Genomic DNA, 15,586 nt, shown 5'->3' with positions numbered 1-15,586 from the left:
GGTAAGAAGACTGGAAGGGACCATGAGCTCTGTCGAGTACGGACTGAGCGTTTAGGGAGAAGAGGGCTCAGGAGGGACGTGATTTGCGTCTCTTCTTCTTCATCCCATTGCCCACATCCTTTCCTTTTTTCCTGGAGCGCGTTGTATCAGGTCCACAGGAAAGAACGCGTTGTTGGAGGGCGAGCCTTTGCCGTCCTTGGAAGCTGAGGAAGCACCCAAGCACTTCTCTTTCCTCTCAAATGTCTTGAAGTTCTAGAATTTACCAATTCGTACCATTGCACTTCTGCATAATTTAAGTTTTAAACTCTTCAATCATTTTTATCAGTTTGTATCTTGATGTATAAATTAATCCTTTAAGTTTGTTCTAAGCTTCTATCTTTTAGTTGGAAAGGGAGCTTCTTATTTCAAGTGTTCCAGAATTTTGCACTCGAGTCTTACACACTATAGTCACTGAGCATGTTGAAACTTAGTCTTTGGTTTTCCTTTCGAGGAGTCATATATAGTCATATATAGCGCTGCTTATCTCCTGACTTCCTCTACCCATATTTTATTTTGTACTTTTTGAATTCATTAACACCCTATACCAACAACCAGGATAAATAAAAGCAGGCAAGATAAAGGAAAAGTGGTAGAATTTCAGATGAGTTTATTTCTGTAATTTGTACCAGATCAAGTAAAAGAGAAGAAGTACGTTAAAATAGTGAAAGAATGATCATTGAAATAAAGCTTGGAGATTATTTACTCTCTTCTCATTTATGACAATTAATTGAGAGTGAGACATGAGAGACACTGACACAGGTTTAGTGAAAAGCAGCAAAATGTAACTTGAAAGAGAATTCAGAGGAACACTTGAAAATAAAAATCAGTTTTGCCAGGTGAAAACTAAGGGGAAGGGGACAGGAGAAGTTGTTACAGAAAAATGAGAGTTTTGTATTATGAACAGTGTGAAGCTTACGGAGAAACCCTCTGAAGCAGTGCAAGAATCCAGAGGTGTATGTGATCGCAAAGCTGTCACAGACTTCAGCTCCACCCAGTGGTCCCCTCTCATCCCAGGACCTGTGTTCCAAGACCCCCGGTGGATGCCTGAAACCGTGGATAGTACCAGACTATTTGTGTGTGTGTGTGTGTGTGTGTGTGTGTGTACTGTTTTTCCTATACATGTGTACCTGTGATAGGCCCAGTAAGAAATTAACACCAATAACTAATAATAAAACAGAACAGTTATAACAATGAACTGTGCTAAAATTTACATGAATATGGTCTTTCTCTCAAAATATCTGATAGACCTGTCTTACAACCACGCGAGAGGGAGCAGGGCCTGTGTGATGAGAAGAGGGGAGGTGTGTGACGCACACACTGTGACGTGGCGTTAGGCCCCTGTTGACCTGATGGTAAGTCAGGAGGAGGACGGTTGGCTTTGGAGGTCCTGGATTGCTGAGCCGTGGTGATGTTGATGGCTGGCTGTCAGGAGTAGACCACGTCGATATTGGGGATCCTGGGTGGGCCGAGATTGCATCATACCACACAGAATGGCTTGCAGCTTAAAGCTTATGTTTATTTCTGAAATTTTCCATTAAAATTTTTGGACCACAGTTGACAGATGGTAACTCAAACCACAGAAGTAGAAACCACGGAGAAGGCGGGACTGCTGCAGTGAAAGTCCAAGTTCAGGTGTCGGAGTCCAGAAGATGGGAGGGTGCTGGTCGGGACCTGGAGAAGGATCGTGATGCAGCATGTCTCAGTGGTATTTGATCACTTTGTGCCTGAGTCTGATGGCCCGCGGTCCAGGAGTGCTGATGTTTGAGGGCAGGAGAAGGTGGACATCCCAACTCGAGGGAAAAAAAGCGAATTTGCCCCCCTCCACTCTCCTTGTGTTGTTGCATTCAGGCCCTCAGCAGACTGGGCGTTGCCAGCCCACATGGGTGAGGGCCGGTCTCCTTTACTCAGTCTGTTGTCCAGATGCTCCTCCCTTCCAGAAACACCCTACAGACGTGCCTGGAAATAGCATTTTACCAGCTGTCTGTGCATCCCTCAGCCCCGGTCAGGTTAGCACTTACAGTTGACTGTCACAGTCTTTTTGGTCAGCTGCCCTAAAGTGTCCTTAGTGCCATGTTTTCCTGCCACCTTAGGATCCAGTCTGAGAAAACATACCACATTTAGCTGTCATGTCTCCTTAGCCTCCTTTAATCTGGAACATTTCCATAGTCTTTCTTTGTCTTTTATGTCATTGACATTTGTGAAGAATGTAGTCCTCCCCACTTTTTTTTTTCCATCTTTAAATAAAACGTTCCTCACTCTGTGTTGTCTGCACTGTTTCCTCCTGATGAGCAGCGGGCCCGGCGTTCTCTGCTGCAGTGCTGCCTGCTGCCCCGTCCTTGTCAGGGTCTTCGATCCGGGGTGCAGCATGTCTGCCTTCATCGAGGATGCTCATTTTGATCACTCCTGGCAAGGTGTTCCTGATTTATCCACTGTACAGTTGCTGAATTTTCTTCCCTTGAAACTAATAAGCAGTTTGTAGGGAGATGGTTTAATGCCACTCCAACGTTCTGCATATTAACGTTACCCCCTTGATTGGCTTCCATTGATAATTCTTGCCTGATGCAGTCTTTGCCAGTATGACTTTCTGTCTCCTGCAGTCCCTCCACATTTCCCAGGTGGCCCTCCACATTCTGCTGTAAACAGAGCCATACGTTTGCCCTGTCATTCCATCCATTTGTCTGTACATCTACCTGTCTGTCTCCCAACCATCCATACGGACTCACTCATTCCTACTTTCAATGGTCGTTAATTATTGTGGTGCGGAAACTGTCCCAGATTTGGTCAGCAGGAGCCCCTTCAAGCTGACTCTGGTATCTTTGTCACAAAAATTTTTAAAAGCATTTCTCCACTTTGTGACAAAATAAGGTGCTCCAGGCTTATCTTGTGCCTACTATGCTCCAGGCCTCGAATCTGCCGTTCTTTGAGGAGCCCAGGTTCTATTTACTGGGGCTGGTATTGGAGACCAAGATGTGGGTGCTGGGTGTGCTCGTTGTTCCTGGTCCTCCTTGAGTTTAGTGGGAGGTCCAGTGAGCCATAGGGAAATTTCTTGGTGTCCCTGAATGTTTGACCAAAATTAGACCCCAACATCTCTGACTTTTACAGGTTGCTGCCAGATTTCCCTATATTTGTGGTATTTTGATTTTCAATTTAGTCCAAGAACCACAATCATAAATGTATTTCTATATGAAGGCCTCCTTTTTTTTGAGAGGCATTATCATTTTCCATTACTTACCATGTGTAGAGGATTTTTTTTTTAAAGCTGCTTCTTTCGTCTTCTCCCACAAAGTAATATATTTAGGAAATCATATAGAAGAGAGCCAAGAAGAAGAAGAAGAAGAAGAAGAAATTGCCTATAATTTTACCACCCAGAGGGGGAAAGGCCTATTAACCTTATTAGATAAATGACTTGGTTAGAACTATATCCATTTTTAAAATTTAATACTGAATTTTTCTCTTTTCCAAGTATACTTTAACACTCAGATCTTTGATACCTAATAATTTATATTCCAAATATCTTGAGGCTTGAGAGCTTTATATTGTGTGTTAGCTTATTGACATTTGGAATTACAGTGTTTTCCAGATTTCTTCCAAAATTAGTAGTTTTATTCTTTTTTCCCTGTAGTTCTTTGATTAGCCATTGTATTAATCCATCTCTTCTCAGTGGACCTGACGAATCTGTCTAAGCATGAACAACGTGGAACATATGTTTAGCTGTTTATTTAAGTTATATTTCCTCCATATTTACATTTTGGAAATAGCCTTTTTCAGATTTTTCCTACTGGAATGAAAGAAAAAATCCATTAGTAAGAATTCTTTTTTCTACTGGTTGAGTGCTCAACAATTTTTTAGTCTCAGCAAAAGATTTTCTGCTGGAATTTAGAAATCTTCGTCCTTCTCTCCCACTTTCCAAATGAGGAAACTGAGGCTCAGCATAGTTAAATGCTTGCCGTGTGCCCTGCAGCGTATTGATGGAGTGGTTGGGCCACGTTACTTGAACCAAAACACTTCGTTCTCACTAGTGTTTACCATTTTCAGTGTAAATGCGTTGTGTTTCGTGCATTCTTTTCTCCTAGTTCTCTTCCTTTCCTCAGCGTTTCTATGCTGTGTGCTTCATTCTTTTGCCTTTTGAAAAAGATGAAAGGAAAATTTAAGGAAAGTATACTAACTTTTATTAAGGAATGCTTTTTTATGGCTGCATTATAAATTCTTGAAAATAAAGCGTCTAATGGAAACACTTAATGAGAAAGTAGGGGCTCTATCACATGTCCCCCCTCTCCCCCTTTTTTAGTGAATAGACCGTTTAAACTAAATTAAGTAAAGGATATAAATTCTGTTGTTTCAGTTTTAATATTTCATGACTGATTTTATAGATGAAATTATATTTTACAATAAATAGGAAGAAGAATTTATACAGCCTGTTCTATTTGATGTGAAACAGCAAATCCCATTTCTCTGTAGCTGTAAAGAAAATTCATTATAATGTCTTTAGTTGTAAGAGATGGTTTCATTGTGATTAGTTACGTTGATAATAAAACAACCTTTTCACATGGCATAAGATACAAACGACCCTACGTGTCTGCTTTTAATGGCGTTGGAGTTTTTCATTTTCTGCTTTTCTTATAGAGTCTTCATTTCTTTTATTGTTTTTCTATTTCAATAAAAATCCCCTTTCTTAAGGAAAATCAAAACAATTAGGTAGAAAGACTAGCATGACATTGATCTTAAAAGTACTCTTTGGAAGGAGATAGATTAAATTTTAACTTTTTGTGTAAAATCTTTCTTACTACAAAAAATACGTTTGTCAGGGATGGCTGATAGAAGGTAGTCGTAAAATTAACTTTATTCCTGGATCAATTAACGTATTTGGAGAAGAGTACTTGAAGTGTAGGAAGATTTAAAAAAAGGAATAGCCAGGTAAGAAGGCTGAGCTAATTTACAGTGTTTCTGTCCAGTGATTTGTTGTTTTTCTTGGTGTTAATGTGTCTTCACGAGTAGTGCTGGGAAGGTGGCGGCCTTTGATAATGAAAGGGATGATGATCTGCGTTTCTGTTATGGTCACCGTGGTTTAATCCCTCTTGCTATGACTTTTTAGTGGTTGTTTTAGCTCTAACTTAAGCACTCAAGAAATACCCTAGTTTTTAACTTGCACACAGAATCAAATTGGATATTTGAAAAAGATCATGGGTACCCCTGGAATAGAAATAATATTCTATTCTGACTTGAGTGAGAGTGTTTTTCCTTCCTGTGCTAGTTTTACTTCCCTCTGACCCTTGGGGCTTAGGAGCGTATGGTTCTGGCCTGCTTGTCCTCAGGGTGACCTTGGACTCTGGCCTGGGAAGATTCTTTTTAGGCTTAAGCCAGGCATGGCATGTGAAATGCTCTGGAGGTGAAACTTCATCAGTTGCAGGTCCTATGGCCAGAGGCGCCTGCATCTCCTGGGCTTGGATGCCTCCTGCTAGGGGAGGGTGAGGGGTCACGCAGTCTGCATGGCCAGAAGGACTGTGACTCGCTCAGCCCTGATGCCCTGTGGCTGGCCGTGTGTTCACTGCATGGGCCACGTCATCAGGTGTGGGGAATGTTCGACTGTGGGCATCCTGAGCCCAGCTGAGAAAGGCAATCCTGGCTACTGTCAGCTCTGAGGCAGGCCTCTTGCTGTGATTCCAGGGGCCTGTTAGAATGAAGACCCTCATCCACAATGAGAAGGTCTTTCAGAAATAGTAAGACATTTCTTTTATTCCGTACAAATCTGAATTAAAACTCTCCGCACCTCATCTTTTTAATAACTCTTGATTTTACTGTACCACTTTTTCACCGTAAGCTGTATCAGGTCTGATTTTGATAGTGGGAGAGACATAAATGTAAATGTCAGTTTCTTACGTTCTAAAATCTTACAGAAGCGTGATAGGAGTTCTGCTCCTGGTCTGCATTGCATAGTGTACTTCACCTGACATTTATTGACCTCCTCCTGTACATTAATACTGTTGTGCCAGTGCAGAAGGTTCTTGTTAAAGGCTGGAGCATGTAGAAAAGGAAATTATATATGAAATATATATAAAGGAGGGGTGAACTTGCACCGTATCTGTTCTCGACAAGGTGTAAAGGAGAGAGAATGGGCATTATATTAGTAATCCAGTGCTATGTAGCAGATTCTGTAACACACAGGGGCTTAAAGCCAGTTTCTAGGGGTCAGGGATTTGGGAGTGGGCCTACCCGGGTGGTTCTGGCTCCTGCTCTCTCCTGTGGCAGCACTCAGGGTTGTGTGGGGGCTGCAGTCACTCGAAGGCTTGCCTGGAGCTGGAGGAGCTGTTCCCGGGCCAGACCCACAGCTCGCCCCCCTGGCTGTCAGCAGGAATCTCTGGTCCTCACTGGCTCTTGGTAGGAGGCTTCAGTCCATCACCCACAAGCCTGCCCACGCACAGGCTGCAGAGGTGTCCCCACAGCAGGGCTCCAGCTTCGCCCAGACAGTTGTCGCAAGGGAGATCACAAGCAGGGAACACGGTGCCTCCTATGAAGTCAGACAAACTCACTTCCAGTGTTTTCTGTCCCCTCCAAGTGGGTCAGCAGGGCCAGTCCACGCCAAGGGGAGCGAATAGGCTCCACTCTGTGAAAGGAGTGCCATAGAATTTTGTGGACTCCTTTTCAACCACCACAGGCATTTTCCTGGCTGGGGAGAGGGACGGGCTTACAGACATAACCGAGGAGAGCCCTGCAGCCAGCAAGGAGCTGGGTTTCACTGGGCCCAGGTATTTGTGCTGGTCCCATCGTGGATAAACCACAACCCTCTTACACGCCCATTTGTGGTAAATTGCCTCCAGTGTTATCTAGGAAATGGTTTCTAGGGTGTTAAATTATACCCTTTTGTCATGGGAGAAGTTACTCAACTTGTAAGAATTTTCATAGAAAAGTGATTTTTTTTTTTGGTAGAATCAGATACTTGATTTTGTAGTCTCTGTTATGAATTGATGTTTCCGATGGGGGAGTTTCTCTGAGAGGAGGATTACATCAAGAAAAGACCCTCTAGTTACCCTTCGATTATGTACGTGGTGTTTTGTAGTGACAGCCAATGTTTCAGAGTTTCTGAACATCAACAGACTCTGGTGTGGACTTGGTAGCACTGTGTTGAGCAGGGGATAGTGTAATGGCAAGACACGTATTTTCAGTAAAAGTCCAGCTGAAAATGGAAGGTTAAGAAAGGGGTCAGAGTCATCCACTGATTTCCCTTCTTTCTCCCTTTATTTCCCTTTACTCTCGGCTGTCTCCATTGCAGGCTGTAATGGGCTTTTAGGGAGCTTTTCCTGCCCTGTCTTGACCTTCCAGGAGGAGAGACTTCCTGCGTTGGCTCCTAATGACCAGTGCAGTTCATCCTTTTTTGAACTCTCCAAGGGGAGAGGATCAAAGACTGTTGGAAGTTTCTGTATATGTGCCCGTGTGGGCACACCTGCCCTGCTGCACACACAGAGCCCCTGCTGTGATTTTACTGTTGGCCTGATGCTCACTTCACACCACGAATTTGCACCATGAATTCGGGTCAGTCAGGAGGGATGAAGGGTGAGATGGCATGGGATGGAGCAGGGAGAGGTGGTTCCTTGTGTGGGTTGCCTTGTCACACCAGTGAGAGAGAGAGAGTGTGTCTGTGTGTGTGTGTGTGTGTGTGTGTGTGTCTGTGTGTGACAGAGAGAGAGAGAGAGACAGAGCTCAGGCTCACCGACCGTACACTCAGCAAAGAGGAAAGGGCTCAAGAGAGAATGAAGTCAAGATGCAGTGAGTGCAAAGTGGAACAGAAAGGGAGAAAAGCAAGGGGGAAATTCCGTGCGTGCTGCCCATAGTAAGGTGAGCATGTGAAACGGCTGAATGAATAACTGGTGTGTTTCTCTGCTAGTTCCTGAAATACCTCTTAAAAACGCTGAGGAAACCTCCTGTGAGAAATGGCCACCAGATGTCACCAGCAGTCTGCCGTTGACTTGTTTTGTTATTTTTCTTAAAAAGTACATGTGTTTTGATTTGTTTCTTACATTGTTTTTCTTTTTAGACCATGGCAGATACTCTTTGTGTTAGAGCAGTGACTTTCTCTTTTCTTTTTTTTATTGACGTATAGTCAGTTACAAGGTGTCAGTTTCTGGTGTACAGCATCATGTCCCAGTCATACATATATGTACATGTATTCATTTTCATATTCTTTTTCATTAAAGGTGAGCAGGGACTTTCTTTTGGGACAGTGTCTTGGTGAGTTAATTTTTTATAGTTAAAATTGATGATTTTGGTATATGTAACTTAATTTTTTTAGTTGAGGAACAATTACTAGTTGAGAATTTGGATGAGTAGAAACTGTAAATGGAACTGCATATTTGAAAAGCTTTGGCACAGCAAGGATGTGTGTTGCATGGTAATTGATGAATTTGTAGAGGAACCATATGCTTTACGAAGATGTGGTTTAGTAACATATCTCATTATTTTAGTCTAAACACCTACTAAGTCTTCTGAATCTTGAAACCTTACTGTGGGAAGAAATCTGAGGCTCACTGTCTTCTCCAGAGGATATAAATACCAGTACTTCCTGGAAGAACGGAGATGATGCCTTCCTCACTTTGAGGGTGGGCAAGGGGGTCCCCTGCCTGTTCTGTTGTTTTGCCTTGCTCGTAGAAAATTAAAGGTGCTTTCTGGTATGTGGTAAGCTTTCGATAAGTGTTTGTTGAGCGGATGAATTAGATCTGCTTTAGAAAAAAGAGCCCGTGGGTGATTTTGGATTCTGCTTTAAAGAAGACCCCTTCTCCCGTCTCCACTGGTAACACGGTGCTTGTTCTAATAACCTTTCTGATGAAGGTTTTTCTTTTCTAATTGACGTTTGCATAAACTTCCTCATTTTTGTTTAATCCCCCGTAGGTCACTTTAAGTCACTTACTAAATCACCTTGCACCCTTGCCTACCGGTGTCATTCTGGTTCGGGCCTTATGCTTAAGCTATTAGAATACGCTCTTTCTGCCTCTAGACTTTCCCTACCTGTGATACGTTCTGCGGACTGAAAAATGAATCTTCCTGAGGCAGTGCTGCGTTTTGGTGACTCCCCACTGACGCTGCTGAGTAATTCAGAGCCTCCTGCGATGTGGTCCTGGTTGGTCATCTGCCTTGTGTTCTCGTCGCCCTGCAGTAGAAAGCAGAGCTGTAGCTGTCCGGACGGCTTGTTGGATGTGCTTTGTGGCTTTGCTAATCCCTTTTTTCTACTTGTAATGTTTAACTGTTCCTACCTGCTTCCTCAGCAAAAGAAAAAAAACATTTTTAGTTTCCTCAGGGTTTAGCTCCAGTGATATTTCTGCTATTTCGGTCTACTTGGCAGTATGGCCCCTTGCTCGTTTACACGGCCGTAGATCTTAGTTTCTATCACACATGTGACGACACGTGGCCTGGTATCAGAGTTGCTTTGCATTTATGTCACATGGCTCCCAATAGGATCCGAGCCTGCTGAGGCAAAAGGACGTGTTTGTATCATTAGAGTTCCTTCATATTGTAGTCAACTCAGGATATATTTGTTGAATGATTGTTGTTCTTTCTTGGTATAATGAGATGCTGAATTATTTCATTAATTTAAAAAGTCAGTGGGGAAATAACAAATGTAGAAACACTTTTTCCTTTTGTTTTAGAATTTTTGGAGCCAGTATATAGAAGATAGTAAAGCGCTTCATTGTTTTGCTTCTGCATATTAACGCAGTTATTCTCTTGTCCCCAAATGTGTGTCAGGTGCCATCTATGGAACGTCCGCCTGGAGCAGATGTACACATGTGGGTCTTCCCTCCGTGGGTGTCTGCCTGTTCTGGGCGTGTCCGCCCGCTGGTGCCCGTAGTGAAGGTGGGGCAGCCATGGCCATCACAGTATTGGAAGAGGAAGAGATGGTTGGACGCACTGCTGAAAGGGATTCACGCTGTTTTAGACTAAGCATTAAAAGATTTTTAAAAAAATAACTCCTGTCACGGACATTTTCAAACACGTCTGTACACGAACACGTAGGAAAGTTTGCAGAACAGTGTATGGAATCCATGCAGCTGTCAGTCCCCGTCAGCACTCGGTTCCGGGCCCCTTTCCTGGGCTGTTTTGAAGTGCATCTCAGATACTTTTCATTTCATCAATAAATACTTAGATAGGAGATGTTTCTAGTATCACAATGAGGCATTTGTTCATTCTAGTACCTTCTGTGTGGAATTGTTCTAGGCTCTTGGGACATATGGGTGGATAAAATAAACCAGGCCTGTACATTCTCGCATGGAAGACAGAAAACAAACTAGACACATAAATAACCAGAATAAGGGAAAAATTGATTCCATCAAATCTAAAACTTCTGCTTATCAAAAGACAACATTTATAAAATGAAAAGGGAGAAACCATTTGTAAAACACATGTCTGACAAAGGATTTATATCCAGAGTGCATGAGCATCTCCTCCCACTCAATAATAAAGTAGACAGGTGACTTAAGAAATGGGCAAAAGGCCAACAAGGACTTTGCAAAGTGAGTAACGTAGGCTTCCGCCTCGTCACCTGTCACGGGGTGATGCAGATTAAAGCCGCCCACACCCGCTAGGATGCCTGAAATTTAAAAGACTGACGGTGTCAGATGTGGGCGAGGACGTGGATCAGTCAGAATTTTTGACCTTGCTGGAGGCTGTGTAAACCAGCACGGCCACTTTGAGATTCTCGGCAGGTGAAGCTTCCACATCTGCCCTCTGACCCCACAGTGGTGCCCCAGGTGTTTACACAAAAGAAATGAAGACCTGTGTCCATAAAAGGCATGCACAGGAATATTTACAGCAGCTTCATCACAATCCCCAGAGAAGGGAAGTAGCTTGGTGTCCCGTCAGCAGAACTGTGGGCGGTCTGCACGCGGAGGACCGTCAGCACCGGGGTGAGGCCGGTCGCTGATGCACCGCACATGTCGTGTGGAGCAAGAGGACCAGGCCCCCCTCCCCGCAAAGTGAGTTTATCCGCTGATGTTGTTTACCTAAACTTCCAAAACAGGCAAAACTCATCTACTGTGGAAGAACCCTGAGCAGTGGTTGCCTCAGGGCAGGGTTTACTGGGGATGAAGGGGCCTGGACAGTTTTCTGGGAAGAAGGCAGGGTTCTCTGCCTCCACAGGGACAGTCTGGGGACCCTGTGCAGGTCTTGGGCTTCTCTCCCTGGCATCTCTTCGCTCCCTCCCTGGGCCCCGTGGGCTCCAGCTGCCTGTCCTCTCTGGCCTCTGTGCTGTGGCCTGGTCCTTCCGTCAGGCCGTAGGCTGGCAGCCACCTGGTTGGTTTCTCATCTCTCAGGAGCAATGCCCTTTGGTGCCTCATCTCTGGTAATGTCTTGTGCTGTTGTTTCATAAATTGTCTGTTTTTTCTTTTTTTCTTTTTTAGTTGTTTCGTGCATGAGAGTAAATCTAGTCCTGTGATTTTTTTCTTGACCAGACTAGATGTCCTGGATTGGACAATATATCTATTTAAAAAAAATTATCTCACCCCCTTACAATGTAAAGGCAGAGGTTTTGTGTTTTTCTTTGCTGTGATTCCAGTATCTGCAACCAAAAATACTTGGCATACAGTAGGCACTAAGTGAAGCTTTTGGATCAGACACATGATTCATTCTTCCTTACTTTCTTTCCTCCTTTTACTGTTCCATTACAGATGTTGACTAGCAAAACCAATGCTTTATCTAAAACAGCATTTTCTAAAGGGTTCTTTGGAATACTGGCCTCCTGATTATAGACAAAGGGTCCTGTCATGAAATTAGTTTGAGAAATGCTATGTACAGAGACATTCTATAATAAAGGAATTCTATGCTCAAACCACAGTTTTCTAAACTTATTTGACCAGGGATATTTTTTTTACCCCTGAAACACTACTGACCTTTTATATAATTTGTATTTTCTGGAACATATTCTGAAGAAATGGCGATCTAAACTAATGTTGAACATCTTGTAAGTGTAATAAAACTATATGCATTTATCTTTTTCACTCTTTTACAAGAATGACACAGTATGTTACTAGATGACAATATAATAAATACAAGATATTTTTGTATGTAAATTATGTATGACAATTTATATACTTTTAAGCAACTTTGTTGAGGTAATTCACATAGCATACAATTCACCCATTGAAACTATGATTTAATAGATTTAAGAATGTTCACAAACATGTTGCAACCATCACCACTGTAAATTTTAAACATTTTCATCACCTTTTAGCTACCCCCTGTACCCTGTCCTGTGCCCCCGTCCAGCCTTAAGGAACCACTGTTCTACTTTCTGTCCTGTTGATTTGCCTACATTTCTTATAGAAGGAGTCATAGAGTATGCGGTCATTTGTAACTGGCTTCCTTCACTTAGCATAACGTTTCCAAGGTTCATCCATACAGTGGCTTATATTAATACTTCATTCTTTTTGTGGCTGAATAACACTCTGTTGTATGGATGTACATCATTTTGTTTCTCCTTTAATCTGCTGCTGAACATTTGGGTTGTTTCCACTTCCTCTTAATGGATAATACTGCTATAAACATTGATGTACAGGTTTTTGTGTGGACATCTGTGTTTATTTCTCTTGGGCATGCACCTAGGAGTGGAATTGCTGAGCTGTATGATGACACCAGGTTTAATCATTTGAGGAACTGCCAGACTCTTCCAAGGTGGCATTGTCATTTCACGTCTCCACCAGCACTGTGTGAGGGTTCTGATCCTTCCACGTCCTCACCGTTACTTGCCATTGTCTGACTTTTTGATTCTGGCCGTCCTAGTCAGTGTGAAGGTATTGCATTGTGATGTTGATTTGCACTTCTCTAGTGACCCCTGATGTAGAGCATCTTTTCACATGCTTTTTGGCCATTTGTATATCTTCTTTGGGGAAATGTATATTCAGCTACTTTGCTCATTTTAAAGTTGGCTTTTTAAAAAATTACTGCATTGTAGGAGTTCTTTTATATATTCTAGATAAGTCCTGTATCAGATACTGATTTGCAGAAAACTTCTCCCATTCTGTGGCTTGGCTTTTCACTTTCTTCTTGGTGGTCTTTGAATAGAATGTCAGTTGAAGTGTTTAATTTTGATAAAGGCCAATTTATTTTTTCTATTGTTGCTCATGCTTTTGGTGTTATTATCTTATGTATATTCTCTACTCCCCACTTTCAGCAGAGTCAGAGCAACAACCTTCATTTGGTTTGTCGTTGTTGTGGAAAAAAATAGTTATAACAGTTAAAAATACTTCTCACTAACTTTGAGGCCATAATACTTGATGGCTTTTTATTAACATCAAATCAAATGGTATTTGGCTGAAAAGTCCAATCATTGTGTAAAGTAAATGGAAAATGATATGTTTTAATTGAATTAAATGGCATAATTAAAAATAAAATCAATATTATTGATTTTAAAGCATTTTATTCAATAAAATTCTTTTGGCCACCCTAGAATTTACTTCATTAGTTCTATTCTGCCACTAACATTTCCCTTTGCCATTAACCTTCAGACAACACAAAATGACTGTTAGATGAAGAAATTGGTGATTGACAGCTGGAATAGGCGTGGCTTTTCATTGGCAAAAGAGCTTGAGCATGAATGATGATGTGTGCTGAGAATGTGCATGCTGCTGATTAGGGGAGACTTAGAAACATAATGCTGAGATTGTGCTCTCTGGAAAAGGGTGAAGCAGTTGTTTTAAAATCACATCTTTTATGCTGGGACTCAGGCTTCGTCGGGAAGCTAAAGATGGGAAGGGCGGAATTCCTGGCTCATATCACAGCAGTTTTGTCTTCTCTGTTTTACAGAATGGAGTTCACTGAAATGTAATTTGAAAAGAGGGCTTCTCTGTTTAAAAAAAAAAAGCAGTAAGTTGAAATGTACTGGTAAAGAGAATTGAAACATGGGCGTTTTTTTGCAAGCTGGTTGAGTTGCTTTCTATCAAAAGTACCGTGGTATTGCTTCCTGAGTCAGCAGTGTGGCGATGTGGTGGTCCCCAAACCTGATTTCATACTTTTCATAAAGGACTTCGTACATGGGATCAGATTCATCTCAACGTAAAGGAAATTGCAAGGCTAATTTTATATTTTTCATCCAGTATGTCACTTTATGTTGACGTTTGGGCGAATAATACATGTGTCTTTTCTTTATGTTCAAAGGTGTAATACTGTGTTTTTCTTCTTCACAGGTTATGAGTGCCAAGTGAGCCACCCTGACACAAGAAACATCACCAGCACTTCATTAGTGATGGATACAGAGAAGAAACCGGAGAACGAGGAGGATGACAATGGCAATAAAGAAGCAAAGGACTCGAGAACTATCTCATCCCATGACGTAGACCTTGGGCCTGTATCTGATGTGATAGCAGATTCCTCTGTGAATTCCACAAGCAAAAGAGGTTTTTCAGAGTCTTCAGACTTTGGCAGTGTCATTGTGGAGGAAAATGGAAATAAACATGCTTCCAAACGGATGAAATTAGCTGAGGTAGAGCCCCTGAAGTCTGGAGAGCAGGGCACTGCTGGGTCAGAAAGTTCCGAGAGCGCAGGCCCAGAGCGGGGTGTCCCGCTGGAGGAGACCAGGACGGAGGCCCTCCTGGGTGACTCAGACGGAGGCACGTGTCTTCCTAGTGCTTTTGTTCCTCCTTGCTACTTGAGTGCCGTGGATGCTGTTCCTATGGAGACGGGCGCTGGAAAAAAGTCTGCTCAGGAAGTGGTTCTCCTCCATCCAGGGAGAGAGTCTCCCTTGCCTCTGAAGGAGATTAGCGTCAGCTGTACCCTCGGGAGCACGGACACAGTTCTCAAGTGCGGGGCCTGCAGTCATTTGTTTTCCTCCTGCTCCGATGTGGAGACGCACACCGAGTGCCCGGCGGGGCCACCTGGGGAGCACGCCTGCGGCCCCTGCAGCCACAGGGCAGAGAGCGGCGCGGCCTTGCAGGTGCCCGTCGCACAGACACATGGGCTGCAGAAGATCTTCTCTTGTGAGCTTTGTGGCTTCCAGTGTGTGGAAGAAAACCTGTTGAACGCACATTATCTCGGTAAAACACACCTCCGGCGTCAGAATCTTGTGGCTCGTGGAGGGTTTGTACAGATCTTAACCAAGCAACCTTTTCCTGAGAAGCCATGTCCCATGGGAACAAAAAACGTTCGCACAAAACCGAGAGCCTCTAAACCGCTAGCAAAGAATAGCGAGTCAAAAGGATTACGAAATGCTGAAAGCAAATGTAAAGATTTCACAGGAACCATTTCTAAACATGGGGGAGGTAGCAGCGAGCTGCTGGTTGAAATGGTGCCGTCAGGGGACAGTCCGTCAGAAAAAGTAGACTTTGTTGAAGAAAATGTAACCTCGCTGAGCACAGCTCAAAATCCTGACAACAAGAGTGAAAAGTTAGGAGCTTTAGTCACCTCGGAGAGTCTCCTCGATAAATTGGAATCCACCAGAAACAGCCCCCAGGCAGCCCATGGTGTGGGTGCGGCCTTGAGACTGAGACCTGAGCGGAACTTCCTCGTTTTGGGCAGTGGCTTCCGACGACGCGGTGGCACTTTCAGCCTAAAGGGCCAGGCAAAGAAAAGGTTC

At 43.1% G+C, this 15,586-nt stretch overlaps 1 protein-coding gene across 1 annotated transcript in view; it reads left to right on the top strand.

Annotated features, from left to right (window-relative positions):
* ZNF407 (zinc finger protein 407) overlaps positions 1-15,586 on the top strand; it is a 364,894-nt gene that overhangs the window by 9,882 nt on the left and 339,426 nt on the right. Inside the window, 1 exon segment of the mRNA XM_032470454.1 lies at positions 14,202-15,586. Coding sequence (XP_032326345.1) covers positions 14,261-15,586 — 1,326 coding nt within the window. The 5' untranslated portion in view covers positions 14,202-14,260.

This window comes from Camelus ferus, chromosome 30 (genome assembly GCF_009834535.1).
Source record: "Camelus ferus isolate YT-003-E chromosome 30, BCGSAC_Cfer_1.0, whole genome shotgun sequence".
In the NCBI taxonomy this organism is placed as follows: domain Eukaryota; kingdom Metazoa; phylum Chordata; class Mammalia; order Artiodactyla; family Camelidae; genus Camelus; species Camelus ferus.
Note: the sequence above shows the minus strand (reverse complement) of the source record. Positions and strands in the feature narration are given on the sequence as shown.